The sequence below is a fragment of the Falco rusticolus genome, chromosome Z (genome assembly GCF_015220075.1).
Source record: "Falco rusticolus isolate bFalRus1 chromosome Z, bFalRus1.pri, whole genome shotgun sequence".
Taxonomy (NCBI): Eukaryota; Metazoa; Chordata; class Aves; order Falconiformes; family Falconidae; genus Falco; species Falco rusticolus.
In genome coordinates this window covers 72,181,831-72,195,621 of record NC_051210.1, presented here as the reverse complement: position 1 = coordinate 72,195,621, position 13,791 = coordinate 72,181,831, and the positions used below count along the sequence as shown (strand labels likewise).

General features: G+C 48.2%; 1 protein-coding gene across 2 annotated transcripts in view; it reads right to left on the bottom strand.

Annotated features, from left to right (window-relative positions):
* Positions 1 to 12,541, bottom strand: part of NPR3 (natriuretic peptide receptor 3) — a 46,739-nt gene extending 34,198 nt beyond the window's left edge. For both annotated transcript variants that reach the window (XM_037373630.1, XM_037373631.1), the window contains exons 1-3: positions 11,622 to 12,541; positions 6,696 to 6,818; positions 1,669 to 1,835 (exon numbers count right to left, since the gene is read on the bottom strand). In XM_037373630.1, the coding sequence (XP_037229527.1) occupies positions 1,669 to 1,835; positions 6,696 to 6,818; positions 11,622 to 12,327 (996 nt within the window). In that variant the 5' untranslated portion in view covers positions 12,328 to 12,541. The remainder of the gene's footprint in view (positions 1 to 1,668; positions 1,836 to 6,695; positions 6,819 to 11,621) is intronic.
* Between the last annotated feature and the right edge of the window lie 1,250 nt (positions 12,542 to 13,791).

Here is a 13,791-nt window from a genome sequence, read left to right as displayed (position 1 = left end):
ATACAATTCTGCTTGACCAAAACAGGGCTTACACCTATACAGCCTCTATCAGTGCTGAACTTGCAAAGGGTAGGCAGTGGGTCCCCATCCTAAAGAAGAGCAAAGCAAACCCCTGCCTGCCTCCACAGGCAGCATCCTGAACTCTTGGCAGTTTAACTCTTTCTCATCTGGGGAAACATCACGCTGCCCAGACTGGAACGGCCACAAAACTGTGGATGACTTACTCTTTAATACTCAAAATCACAATCCTCACCAACCACAACCAAGAGCACATGGCAGATTTTCGAGGTACATAGCTTGCAAAGTGACACCTGCAAAAGGGCACATAAAAGTAAAAGGGAGGAACAGCACAAATCACAGCCCCACGCCTTCCTCACAACTCCTTTAACAGGTTCTTCAAAGAGCAGCACCTTGAACTTGGCAGCTGGGGTTTCCCCACTGACAAAAGGCAAACAATGCCAACAAAAGACTGCCTAGACTTTGAAAGTTTCACAGGAAAAATATGAGCCAGTGATATGATTCAAACTGAACATTTTAAGTAAAATGTTTTAAATAAGATATATCCAAGTTCTAAGAAGCACAGGTTTTCTGAAGACAGCTGAGGTTATGCAATAAACTGCAGGAAAGGCCATTCATTAACATAACATTCAAGTTCATCAGTCTGTGCTTCAAACTAAAGATGATGCCTCCACCTGTGAGGGATACAAAGTTTAAAGCAAAGAGATGAGGTAGGTGCCTAAGTGGCAGCTGGCAAGTGAGGGGTTTGGGTTGCTTTCCTGAGTTTCAGACATAAATTCCATAAATCATTTCCTACAGCTGAAGACTGACCAAAGCCTCTTCAAGCCTCTTTTCCTTACAAGCGTATTTGGAAAGTTTACTCGCTATCATGGGGGAAGACTGACTGCCTGGGAAGTACTTTGATCAGCATGCAGAAATCTCTATAGGCATGTGCTACATATTCTTGATTTCACAGAAGACTTTTCTATGAAAACACCTAATGAACTAGCTTAGCAGTAGCTCAAAAGCCATTTTGAGAGGCATCTTCCTCCTACATTTGGAGAGATTTAAAGAAGAAATACTTTCCCACATCCATCTCTGGAGAACAGTGACAGTCCCCTAGGCTTAAAGCAACTCGCAAGAACTATACTGATATTATAGACAGTTTAAAATAAACACAGCAACAACGTAAATATGATTAGTTGGGAAATAAGACCATTTTTCTCATTCACATGAAGAAAAGCTTCATCAGATGCAATACAGAGTGTAACTTTCTGGTTCTACCAAAAATAATTACAGGGAGAAAACAAAAAAGAATATAGTTCTTTGCCTTGTAGAAAAAATGGTTAGTGGGAGACGGAGAGAGACTTGGCAATCTGCCTTTCCCCAGCCTTCCTGCTGATGAACGACAGGACAAGCACAGGACAGGTCATAAGATGGTGGTGCACAGACCTAGTGCACGTAGACCAAGTCTATTCTTGCTATTTACATTATTAAAAAAAAAAAAAAAAGAGAGAGAGAGAAAAGAAAAGAGATTATAGAGGCAACAGCGGGATTTTACAACTGTACCCAGATGATTCTGTCCTAGTAAGGTCTCACTGCTACTTTTGCCTTAATCAGGAGCACGTTTTTGAAAATGCAAAGACCCGAAGCCTGCCATCAAGTACTTACATAGTCATCCTCATGCAGACCTTGCTTCTGAACAGAACTTTTCACCTCCAGGGAAAACTTCTCAAACTCAGGCTTTACGGTCCTCAGCAGAGTGACGGTTTGGAGGTATGAGTATGCCTTCTTGGCTTCAAGGTCATGTTTGTCACCTCTTCTCCAAGAGCCATTTCCTAAGTGGAAAACAAGCGTATTTCCAACACCAAATTAGGTAGCATTTCACGATCGCCTTCCTTTTTCTACCCAAAAGTCCCCTCTCCTGCTCCCTGGGGAGATGGCAGAGTAAAAGGGAGAACTGAACGTGCTCCAAGACATGCAGGAAACCGGGCAGAGAGGAATGGCTGGTGGTAAGTAAATGTGCAAACAGAAGGACAACTTCACTCCCATGCTGTGCTTGCTTATTTTTAAAGGGTGGGATGAAGCCTAAGCATGAGAAGACATCTCAAAGCAAAAAACACGTGCCAGATCTCAAACGCAGTGATATTTAAGTTAGAACAAGCGAGGGAAGATTTGACCACAAAGCTTTTGTTACACATCACTCCACCAGCAACACTCTTGGTCAGTCAGAAAGGCACCAGTAAAGTCAACAGTATGATCGTCACCCTGAATGGGAGGCAGATGGTGCAGCTACTTCTCCCACAGCTCTCCCACAGCAGTCAAGGAGAAAACCATGTGTGCAGTGGCTGCCAGACCGGCTTTGCTCTTAGCGGAAAAGAAACACTTAGAAATAAAATTGGATCCTGCGCTATTGCTGTATTTATATGTTTTGTGTCACAGCAGGGGAACCATTTAACTCAGACCACCAGTAATCAGATTTTTAAAAAGCAGGATAGCTGACTGGTTAACCATTAATTAGAAGAGGAGTTCTTCTACCTTACAGGGATTGACCTTAGCAGGTCCCGAGACCCCGATCTCCAAAGCTTCACAAGATCAGTGGAAAGGTTCACATTGCCCTGGACCAGTTTTTGTGCTGTTGTGTGTAAATGATAAATAAAACAGGCCCAGAGGAAACAGTGGTGGCCCAAAGCAGTGTGCCTTAAATGCTTACAAATAATTAGAAGACAGTAATTTTATTTTTTTGAGTGGCATCAAAAACCCCATCATGCCTAAGTGAGCCAAGACAAAGACCAATGTCATGCTGAGCTCCCTAGGATGACCTGGAGGCACATGGGACCCTGAGGTGAGAGAAGATGTAGCTACTTTGCTTGGGTTGAGAAGATGTCATTTGGACAAAGAGAAGCAAATGGTCTGGGAGTGGAGCCGCTAACGGAGATGGAGCCCAGGCATCAAACCCATGGTGCTCCTTGCACAGCACTACCAGCTGCACTGCATATCTGCATGAGCCAGTTCATGGACACCACCTCTGCCACCCTGAAGCAACTGAATACAGACCCTGCAATCTGTCCTCCCAGCAGGTCAGCACTGCTGCTGGGACTTCTTCCCCACCCTCCCGCTCCCTTTTTTTTTTTTTTGTTCTTCTTCTTTTGGACAATAAACATTAATTGGGGAATTGCTCTGCTTCCTCAGAGAGCACAGGGGAAGGAACAAAGGACCTGCACTCCTCTGGAGGACAGGTCCTTCCTCCTGCTGCTTTTGGCTCCAGAGCAGCTCCTGTCACTCCCAGCATAGGGTGGCAGGCACAGGACCACCTGTGCCCTTCTACATCTCTTTTCCACCCCTGGAAAGCCTTATTTGCCACAGCTCAGCACCAGCCAGGACTGTAATCTTCATAAATAACATGAACCTTGCTAATTCTTTTCTTGTTATTTTTTTGGAAGTGACTTCATTCTCTTGGGAAGAAGCTCTAAATACATCTGCCTTGGTTTAGGGATTTCTTTCCCAATACAAAGTTTAACCAGTCAAAACTATTGACACCAGGACCCTACTCATCAGACCTGATGGAAAAACTGGAGCAACTAACACCCCAGCATCTGGTTTTGCCCTCCTACACCCTGTCCTGGCTGCTGTTTTTAAAAAGAAAGAAATGCACTGGCAACTGCAAGCTAACATGTCTTGCTAGCTTCCCCACAAGAGGAGGGGAAGGAGCCTTTCAGGCTTTCTGGAGCCTCAAAGATGAAAAGCCTCAGCCCCAGCTGGGTACCTGCATTTTAGAAGTGCAGTGTTAAAGAAGTATGGCAGAGACCACAGCACAGAGGGCTTTGCTATAGCTTTGCATTTACAAATGGGGATAGCTTAAAAGAGTGACACTGTAGACCCCAGAAAACTAGTAGTGCTGGTAGAAAGTGAACAAGTTTCTGTCCTGGACACTATACACATCTATTTTTAAAAATCCTGAGAGCAGGAGCAGGGAAGGTACACTTGCATAACAGTGTTCCTAAAATAATTTATATTATTTAAATTCCTTCATGGATTATTTTGCAGGACGTCATCTTGCCACAGTACTTATGTGCAATTATTGCACCCTTGGCATTTAATACGCCCGCTCTTCTGAAAAATTTAAAATATTCAGAACAGAGGGCAACAACAAACTGTAATATGATTATCTGAATTTAAAGGCAAAGTGTTAAATTGCCAGTCACACCCACTCTGAAGAGTACCTTATAAATACAGTACTCTTATAGTACCTTATAAAAGGTACAAAATCTAGTATCTCCAGGCACTAGGAACTAGAACTTTTGGGGAAATTTCTCTACATTTCTCTTTTATGCTTGCTTTCCCCATGTGATGACCATCTGCACAAAAGTCAACTTCTGATGCACAATCATTTCACTCTTCACAGGAAACACGTACACAAAGAAACAGAAAAAAATGGCAGTCTAAAAGAATTACTTAGAAATGCCACATTTTAACTACACTACATCAGAAGACAGGCAGTTTTCATTAATCCCTTGGAAAATCTACAGGAAGACTGTACTGTATTACCTGTGATGCAAGGCAGGATGGTGCTGAGGCTCCCACATGACCACAAGGCAAACAAGTATTGCCCCCATCACCGGGCTGCATGGAGATCCCACGCCACGACGGCACAGCTGCCCTCTACACAGCTGAACAAAGTGCTGCCTTATGGGGGCTGCATGACCGGGGACACCCACCTCCCATCAGCTGTGATGTCAGGGTCCCACCTGGGACAGGGTACTGAGCCAGGAGATTGCAACACTGCAATCGCCACTGCCTCCTAGCAGGAAAGCAAAACCATTCCAAAATGGCAGCATCCCACCTCCTGCAGCCACTGCCCTTACGTGAGCATCCCCTGCTCATGGAGAACCTTCGGTACCATCTGTCCCAGCCAGCCTAAGCGTTTCCCAGGTAGCCATGCCATGCTCATTTCAGCCAAGGCAAGGAAAACATCAGCTGTCGGGGATGAATCATCTGAGCTACCGCGGATTCCTAAGGATGAGGTGAGTCACTGTCCAGGGGTGCCTGCTTCTCTCTGCTGACTCCAAAGGGACCCCAGCTCACACACAGGCTTGTACCCGTGGTTAGATGAATGACTTCTGATGTGCTTCTGCTCTGTGAGATGAAACACATCAGTAGTGCAGCAGTAATGAGCCACGAGCAGCAGCCAGAGGGGTTATTTGAACAGTGGTTTCTAGAAAAGTCAAAGCTGCAAAGCTCCCAGGGTCTACAGAAGGGTCAAAACTTCAGGATATGGACAGACCTTCAGCTTTTTGCTCTGGGTCCTGATTAAGGCTGCAAGGTCAAATGGTTTTGCCTATGCCACAAGGGATAAAGTCACTCCAAATTCAACTCAACAAGAAGAAAACCTTGATTCAAACCATTGGCTTTGATCTTGTCTTGCAACTTTATCTTTCAGTTATTTAAGTGATTTCCTTATTGCCTGGAAAAACTTGGCACTTCTTCAGCTAACGTAGATGATGCATGTAGCAATAGCTGTACTCCTGTAGGTAACGCTCTCTCTGAATTTAAACATCTACATACATTCATTACAGAGGTTTTCAACAAACAGCACTGTATCCTGCAAATCATCTCAGAGGTGGTAGGTGGATAACAAAAAGTTTAAGCAAAAGAATTTAATTTACAACCAACTGATTTATTAAACAAAATACATCACCGTTTTGTGAATTCAGTTGTTCCTGTTGGTCAGCTTTTGGAAGCTTGAAAGAAAGAAAAAAACCCAAGTTTTCCTTCTTTCTCAACTCCCACTTGGTTTTCAATTTGAAATGAATTTGTTTTTGTAGTGGGTAAGTTACGGCTGCCTGCAGGGAGGAAATTATTTTCTCTGCACCTGCAAAAGAGGCTGCTCCTTTCAAAAGCCACTTTGACACTTCAACAAAACCTGGTTCCCAGGCATGAATTTTCCTCAGCTTCAGCCATGTGACATTGTTTAAAATTCAGCAAAGACATTGCTCCAGTATTACTTTGAATTTAACTGAGACAGCTGTAGCAGCTGAGAGCAAATTTAGTCCCTGCCATACACTGCCATAATATCAAAAGTAACTGAATGCAGGTATATTTCAAAAAGCAAATGCATTTAATTTACATTTTAAAGTCATGTTTTGATTTGACATATCTGGTCCTTTTTACTTGGGGGTGGGATCAGCCACTGCTATCCACTCTGCTCTAGTAAATCCAGTCTGTCTGTGTGCCATCCAGCGCTTCCCCTTCAACACAACGCTGCTGAGTATTTTTGCAGATGCAGTTTCTGATCAACAGCTGAAATAAATTAGACCCCCTACCCTGAGATTTGGCAGTCACCAGGCTGGGGATGGTGCAAGCCACCTAGAGCTGAGCATGCACAAGGCAGCGTGGGGTAATGCACGCCTGGCTGCTGTAGCCAGTGTCTCCCTGGTGCTGCTACCCCTACAAGTAACTAAATACATAATGCCTACAGTGTATTTGGCACCTTGTGATCCACCCAGTGGCAACTAGAGCCACGAGGTCTGTTTTATTTCCTGCCGTACCACAGCCCAGGCGGAAGGTAACTGCAACAACGGGGCGAGACGGTGGCATATTCTGGGACTTGGTGCTGCATATTTTGAGGCTATCAGATCTAAAAATGTCACTAGGCTTACAGAAGACTTTGCAACATACTCGGGCAGCAAAAAAATTACCATATGATGAGCTGTTGAAGAGTTCAATATTGAAGAAAGCGTAGTCCCCGTTGGTCATTCCTTGCCGATGAGCAGCCAACATGATGTTCCTGATTGTGTCACCGCTGGCACACATGATTACAACTGGTGGAGGAAAATAAAAAACACAGATAAGAAGCAGTTCAAGAACTTCAGGGAACAGCCTGTTAAGCATGAATACTGCCAGCGACCGTGACCCCAGCTGTCCTCCCAGTGTTGCAACAAACATCACAACACAGACGGCAAACAAAGCTGATTGCCCAAACAGCTGACAGAAGACAGGTACCGAATGCAGACGGGCTTCCCCCTCCTTTATCTCCTCTGAAATTAATTAAATAGGGCCTGTGCGTGATACCCTTCCCACATGTGGTAAGTTCTGCCTTCGAGTTTCTTCAACCACATATATTCATAGAGTTGATTGCAACCATAAGCCTTTTTACTTCTAAGTGGACATAAGACAATGTGAAGATGAAGAATCAAGGTGATACAATGACATTACCATTTTAATATCCATTCCATTGAACAGTTTGGTGTAGATTCATCTCACCTACACCTCAGCTATCTAAAGTTTAGGTATCTGGTCTAGAATTTGTTGCCTCTCTGCAGTTAATGGAGAGCAGCATCTCAGCAACTGTCTAGGGGCAATGGTATGAATCTCTCCAGAGCATGACTTCTCTCCAGAGGTGATACAATAAGCCTAGGCAATGACCTTTGATGGGATGCTTAATACTCAGAAATGGGAAGAGCAAGTGCTGCTTCCTGAGCATGAAGATTAAAGGCGGTTACAAGACTAATCACCACAGAGCCTCATTTTTTCTGCACCAAGAGCTAAGCAGGAGCTGTGCTGCTACAACAGGACCTAAACCCTGCAGGTGTGCTCTGTGTGGGCACCATGATCCAGACTGTGACAGCTGTGGTTGAGAGGTCTCTTCCCCAACCTGCTGGGCATGGGGGGACTACGGCCCTTGCTGCCTCTTCCCTCTACAAAGGGAAAGCATATATTCAGGCAAGGTCTTCAGCAATGGGGAGACACCTCCCACATAGAGCACATCATGCTATAAACTTTTATATAGGTTCAGAAGAACATGGGTATGAAGTTACTGACATCATAGGGAGCAGTAAAGTATCATACCAGTGCATGCTTTGGGGCTGTATCCTACAGCAGAGTCATAAGAGATCCTGTTGGGACGATGATTTGAAACCAACTGCACACACATTTCCAAGAACGCTGTTACGCATGGTAGGGCTCGAAAGCTACAATAATATATGCAGCTATTTTCAACCCAACAATAAAACTGAATCAAAACCACATTCAGCTCTTCTGGGTAGAAATGTTTGCTGTTGTAAGAAATGAAAAGGCCAAAGAGGCCAAATCTTTTTGCACACAATGAATCTTCTCCCATTGCTTTTCTGGTTGGATGCCATCACAGGCACAAAGCTGCAGATGCGACGCCAGAGTGAGTCACGTTCGGTACATCCCCACGCTTCAGGAGAGTTATACCATGCATAGCTCTGTCCTACTGATTACAGTAGAGCAATATAATAATTTCCAGAGCAACAGAGCAAGACATATTTCATGACCATGGTGAAGTACATTAGCATGAAGGAAAAGAAGAAGAAAATAAAATTTTCTTGCAATAAAATTTGGATCAAATCTTTTCCAGATGCACATCAGGAACAAATTTGTCTCACTGTTCCTAATTTCAGTATAGGTGAGAGATTTCCTTTTGAATGTTTCCCTGCTGCCTTCCCAATTCTCCCCTGACTTTGCCTTTACAATTCACATCTATCATAAAATTGTAATCTGTAGATCAAATCAAAGAGATTCTCACACCACCAGTAGAAGACCTTGTGCAAAAGGAATAAAAAAGGGTGGGGGGAAAACCCATACTTTAAAATATATTAAATCATATTTTGTAAGCTTCTAAAGGAACCTAAGTGAAGTTATATTAACTATTTGGATGTGGTTTTTAACTCAGCAGGAGAGCAAAGATAACATATTTCAAGATTTTGAAGCAAACAAGCTATGGGCATGCCTCTCGCAATCTTCCAGAAACGTAAGTAACGTGTATTTAATCTGCATCTGTACCTCACTATCGGTGTACACACAAATGTGTACGTGCAAATACATACAAAATGTTCTTCCTCCAGTACAATACACACAGACCACAATAATTCTAACACTACTATTCTGAATTTATTGACTAGGATTATGGATTCATCCAGCAAATACTTATGAGTTTAAACTGCAGTTAAAGGAGTACACGTTCCCTTTGCTACATGCATTCCTTGGACTATGTGCTTGTGTAGAATGCATTTAAGCAAGTTTGTGACCATAATGGTAAACCTGAGCCTACAGCATCAAGTCTGCGGCATGGTTAACTGAGCCTACAAGGGGGCCTGAACTACTGACGGAATTCATTCAAGACAAGCAGTTAACTTTTATCATCATATTTTTCATCATGATTTTGTTGTGGCTCCAAGATCTGAGTCTTTTGAAGTGGCTCCAGGGACTGGACAGGCAGCTGCTGGCAAACGCAGGTGCGTGGCTGGGTGTGCTGCTGCCTCCTGGACCCCTGCGAGCTCAGTGCAAACCTGCAGTCAGCAGTAACCTAACCCACAGGGCCCACCTCTGCCCCAGGTCCCCACAGGCCAGTTGGTGGGGCAGCTTCTTTCTCAGCCCCAGGAGAGTTTCAAGCAGGTATCCTGTATCTGTTTGAAAGTCCACTCCCACTTGGGCGCTCTGGGAAGCCCAACCACACGGGTGAGACCACCACTACCAGCCATATCTGGAAACAGAGAAGGTGCAGGGTCACAGCCCAGGACAGAGTCATGGTAGGTGCAACACCCCAACAACCAACCAACCAAGGACACATTTCTAGAAAGTGCTTTTGGACAGTGCCCTGTCACCCACAAGCCCTGCAGCACCGCTGGGGGGACCTCCAAGGAGTCCTCAGGAGTAATGAAGACTTCATCTGGTTAGCTAAGGCACATGGTGCATCCTTCACATGATATAGGATTTGTAAAATACTCTGATAACCTGAAAGATGCCGTGAGCAGCAGGACCACCCCTGATGCCCAAAGGAATGTGCCAGGTGAGTCCTGCAAGTCAGTCTTTAAAGTCAGAAAGGCACAAGTGGAAGCTGAATGGCCCCACTTGCTGAATTTCACAGTAGTGGCATGAGCCAGCGGACTAATGAAGAGGTGAGATGGAGGGAGGGACCCCACAGGGCACAAGGGCAGGAAAGAAGACAGAGGGCTGCTTTTGTTCGGTCATTTGCAAGTTACAGAATGATACAAGATCAAAGGTTTCGGCTCCACAAGGCATTTAAACCCGGGCTGAAAGTAAGCCTCTCTTCCCCGACTGTTAGCATGGTCTGAAGAGCAGGGTGGTCTTTAGCCATCAGTTATGTTCCCACAGCATAGCCACAGCTCCCTATGGCTAAGGGCAAACACTCATCTATTCCTGCCGTAAGCTTGCTGTTGTGCTTTTAGCATCAGGAAAGCCGAACACCACACACCCCACCACCACCACCCCACACACACATACTCCCACCCCACAGACACAAAAGTTACGCTGATTAAAAAAAAAAAATATCTTTCCCCAAGCGGTGGTTCCCTCGAGCACTTACAGATTTCTTTCTCTCCATTCAGTATATTCCCCCAAATGGTACTCACTAGGAAAGTTCTATTTTAAGCACCTGCTTCTGTGAAGAGAGAATTAAAGAGCCATCTGCTATTAGTCCCCAGCCATCTCACACACGCTCCTGTGCACATTAACAACTCTCTGCAGTGTAACAACATGAACAGCGCAAGGCTGCTCTGTCCACAGCCTACAGCACCATCACACCAGTTGTGCCAGTCACACACAACATGATCTTTTATCAGTCTGATTTTGATGCTATTTTAACGTTCTACAACCAGGGATGCAGAAATTGTACAAAAGCACTTTGCACACCTACGTCTCTTTTGGAAAACAGCTGAGGACTTTAACTCGATCCTGTGATTCACTCCTGAAATACACTTTTTCTTTTTTTTTCAGTAACATACTGGGCAAGCCTATGGCTGGCAAAAGCGTGTAACAGAAAATGCCTTTTTGATAAGCCCATGTACCCATGCTTTGCTTGGTGAGAGCTCACTTTAGAACACATCTAACTACAAATCTGCACATCCCAAAGCACTTTTTGAGTGTTTTACTACTTCATGAGGCAAAGTGAGTTCATCCAGCCCAGGGATGACTTTCCAAGATGTTTTACAAGCCATTTATCTCCATGGTGTTTTGCTAACAGTTGGTGGCAATATTACTGCACTCACTCATGGGTTTCGCATCCATGCATCCGCTGAAATGACCACTTCCCCTGAACGCATTTGTCATTTACGAGGTACTCGACAGAGCTTCCAACAGCAGGAGCAGGGAAAAGGGTCCCCGCTGCAAGGCACAGCAGGGTGAGAAGAAAACATCATTGCTTAGACTTTGAACTTACAGAAAGTCGTGGCAAAAATGTCAGAGAATAAGCAACAGGTTTGCTGCTCCGCAGATGCGGGTGATTTTGGGTAACCCAGACTGCCGGCAGGAAGCTGATCCCTTATAATGCCACAAAGCCCTCCTAGCACGGTGCCTGAGGGTCAGCCTCCCACTTCGCTGCAGGAGGCAAAACTCTAGCAAAGTTCTGTGGGCACAGCTTCTGCTCGAGGCTGCTGTCCCCATCCGCCGGGGCACGCCTGGCCCAGGGGCACCAGCAGAGCACTGCACCGAGCCCCTCCACAGGCAGGGACTGGCTGGGACCCCCGACCTCCCACAGGACCTTCCCTCCCCCATGCTCCCACTGCTGCAGCGCCTTGGCCCTGGCCCCCAGCCACCACCAAACGCCACTGAGGAGCCAAGCCGGGCACCCCGTCGCCACTCACCCCTCTCACCCGCCTGGAGGGCACGGACGACGTCGTCAAGGTCGAGGTGTCGGCTGTTCTCGTCGAAGCTGTGCACGGCCATGTGGAAGGCCTCCTCCTGGAACACCACATGGACGCCCTCCATGGCGAAGTAGCAGCTGCGCTCGGGGTTGCTGTCGCTGTAGAGCAGCGTGGCCCGGCTCCACTGGTGGTGGCGGAAGAGGGCCAGCAGCATCTCGCCCATCTTGGCGTAGGCGGGGGCGACGCGGGTGAGGTGCGAGTACTCGCCGCCCTTGGCGCCGAAGCCGGCGGCCAGCGCCCCCGCCGACAGCATGGGGACGTCCCAGTGCGCCGCCAGCCGCGCCACCGGCGCCGCCGCGTACTCGCAGACGGGCCCCAGCAGCAGGTCGGGGCGGCGGCGCTGCAGGGCCACCATGTCTACCAGGCTGAAGAGGGCGCGGTTGCCGCACGCCGAGTCCTCGTAGGTGAGCTGGAAGGCGTAGCCGGGCGGCAAGCCGGCGCCGCTCTCCCGCAGGCTCCGCACCGCGTACTCGATGGCCGGCCGCACCCGCCCCAGCGAGAAGAGGTACGCGTCGTCCTGCGGCAGCAGCACCAGCACCCGGATCAGCTTCTCCTCCGCCGCCGCCTCCGCGCCCGCGGGGCCGCCGCCCAGCGCCGTCCGCGCCGCCAGCACGCAGCAGAGGCTGCCGAGCAGCCAGGGCGGCATCGCGCCCGCCCCCCCCGAGACGCCCGAGCTCCGGCGAACTTTTCTCCCCCCTTCCCCGCCCGCCTCGAAATTGTTCGGTCGTGCTTTATTTCTCAGGTGTTTGGCCAATTCACAACCTGCCCCCGCCTGCGGGTCACGGACGGAGCATCTCGGCTCTGCTTTCCTTGGTTTCGTATAGATAGATGACGGTTATTACTACGACGATTTGCCTCGGCCCCCCGCCCGCCCCCCCGCCGGATCCCCCCGCGGGGCTGCCGGGCTGCGCCCTCCCCGCTTAAGTAGCGCGGGAGCGGCGGCGGCTCTCGCCCGCCCGGCGCGGCGCGGCCGGGTTTGTGCGCAGGGAGGAGCCGGCCCCGGCGCTGCCGCCCGCCCCCTCCGGCGGCCCCCCCGCCGCACACCTCTGCGCCGGCCGGGGCTGCGGCCCCGCGGGGCGGGGGGCGCTCAGCGCCCGTGTAACGCTGATGTATGGATTTTCGGCTGCCTGACGGCTCGGCTGCCGCCCTCCCCGCCGAGCGGGACCCTGCCATCGGGGCCGAGATCCCGTTGCACTTTCATTTTTTAAAATATTTTTTTGGCTTGCTGCAGCTCGGTTAAGCTGCGCTTCAGTGCGTGAGGGAAGCGTTTGAGAGAGCCCCCCCGCCCCCGCCGAGGGCTCAGCGGTCGGTGCTCTGCAGAGCTGCGGGCTATGGGGAAGGGGGGATGGCAGCATCAGCACGGGGGGATGCAGGTGCTGCGGCGGGGTGTAAGCAGGGCAGCCCGGCTGCCAGGGCCTCACCAGGAAAGGTGACCGTGCTCAGGGACGGCATAACCCTGTGGAGAATCTGGCACTGGACCCCTGACCGCTGTCTGTATCCTTCAGGGGTCTTTCTGAGACCCCCTGTGCCAAGAAGGCCCAGATGCAGTTTTCTGCCGCTTCCCACCTGCCATGCCTCAGAGACACAATTTCACGCACCAAGCATCAGAGGTGAAGGAGACAAGACCTGATCTGAGATTATTTTCTTGGGGGGGGGGGGAGAAAACTCTTTCAATTACCTTCACAACACTGCCTAGTCAGAGCATGTTAAATACATCCCTGTTCAACCCTACTTACTGGCCGTAAAGCTGCTCTGCTTAAGATTTTGTTAGTGTCCTTTTAAAATGGACTCCTGCTTTGGAATAAAGTCAATGTGAAATGTGCAAAACGTTTTGTGAAAGAGGCTTTGGAATACCTGGTGCTTTTTGACAGCAAAATCCTAAAAGATGGCTCTCTGTGGAGTTTTCTGTGCCCTGTAACAGCACGCATCCTCAAACCCAGAGCAGGGCTGCACGGTTTGATGTTTTATGGTTACTCAGAGAGTGCCAGGTTTGCATTCGAAAGGTGAGTGAACGGCTCCCGGCTTTACAGAAGGGGTTTGTTTAGTTCAGCACAGAGGTCGTTGTCAGGGCAGTATGTGTAAACTTACTTTTGTTACTGCCTTCTCCGTG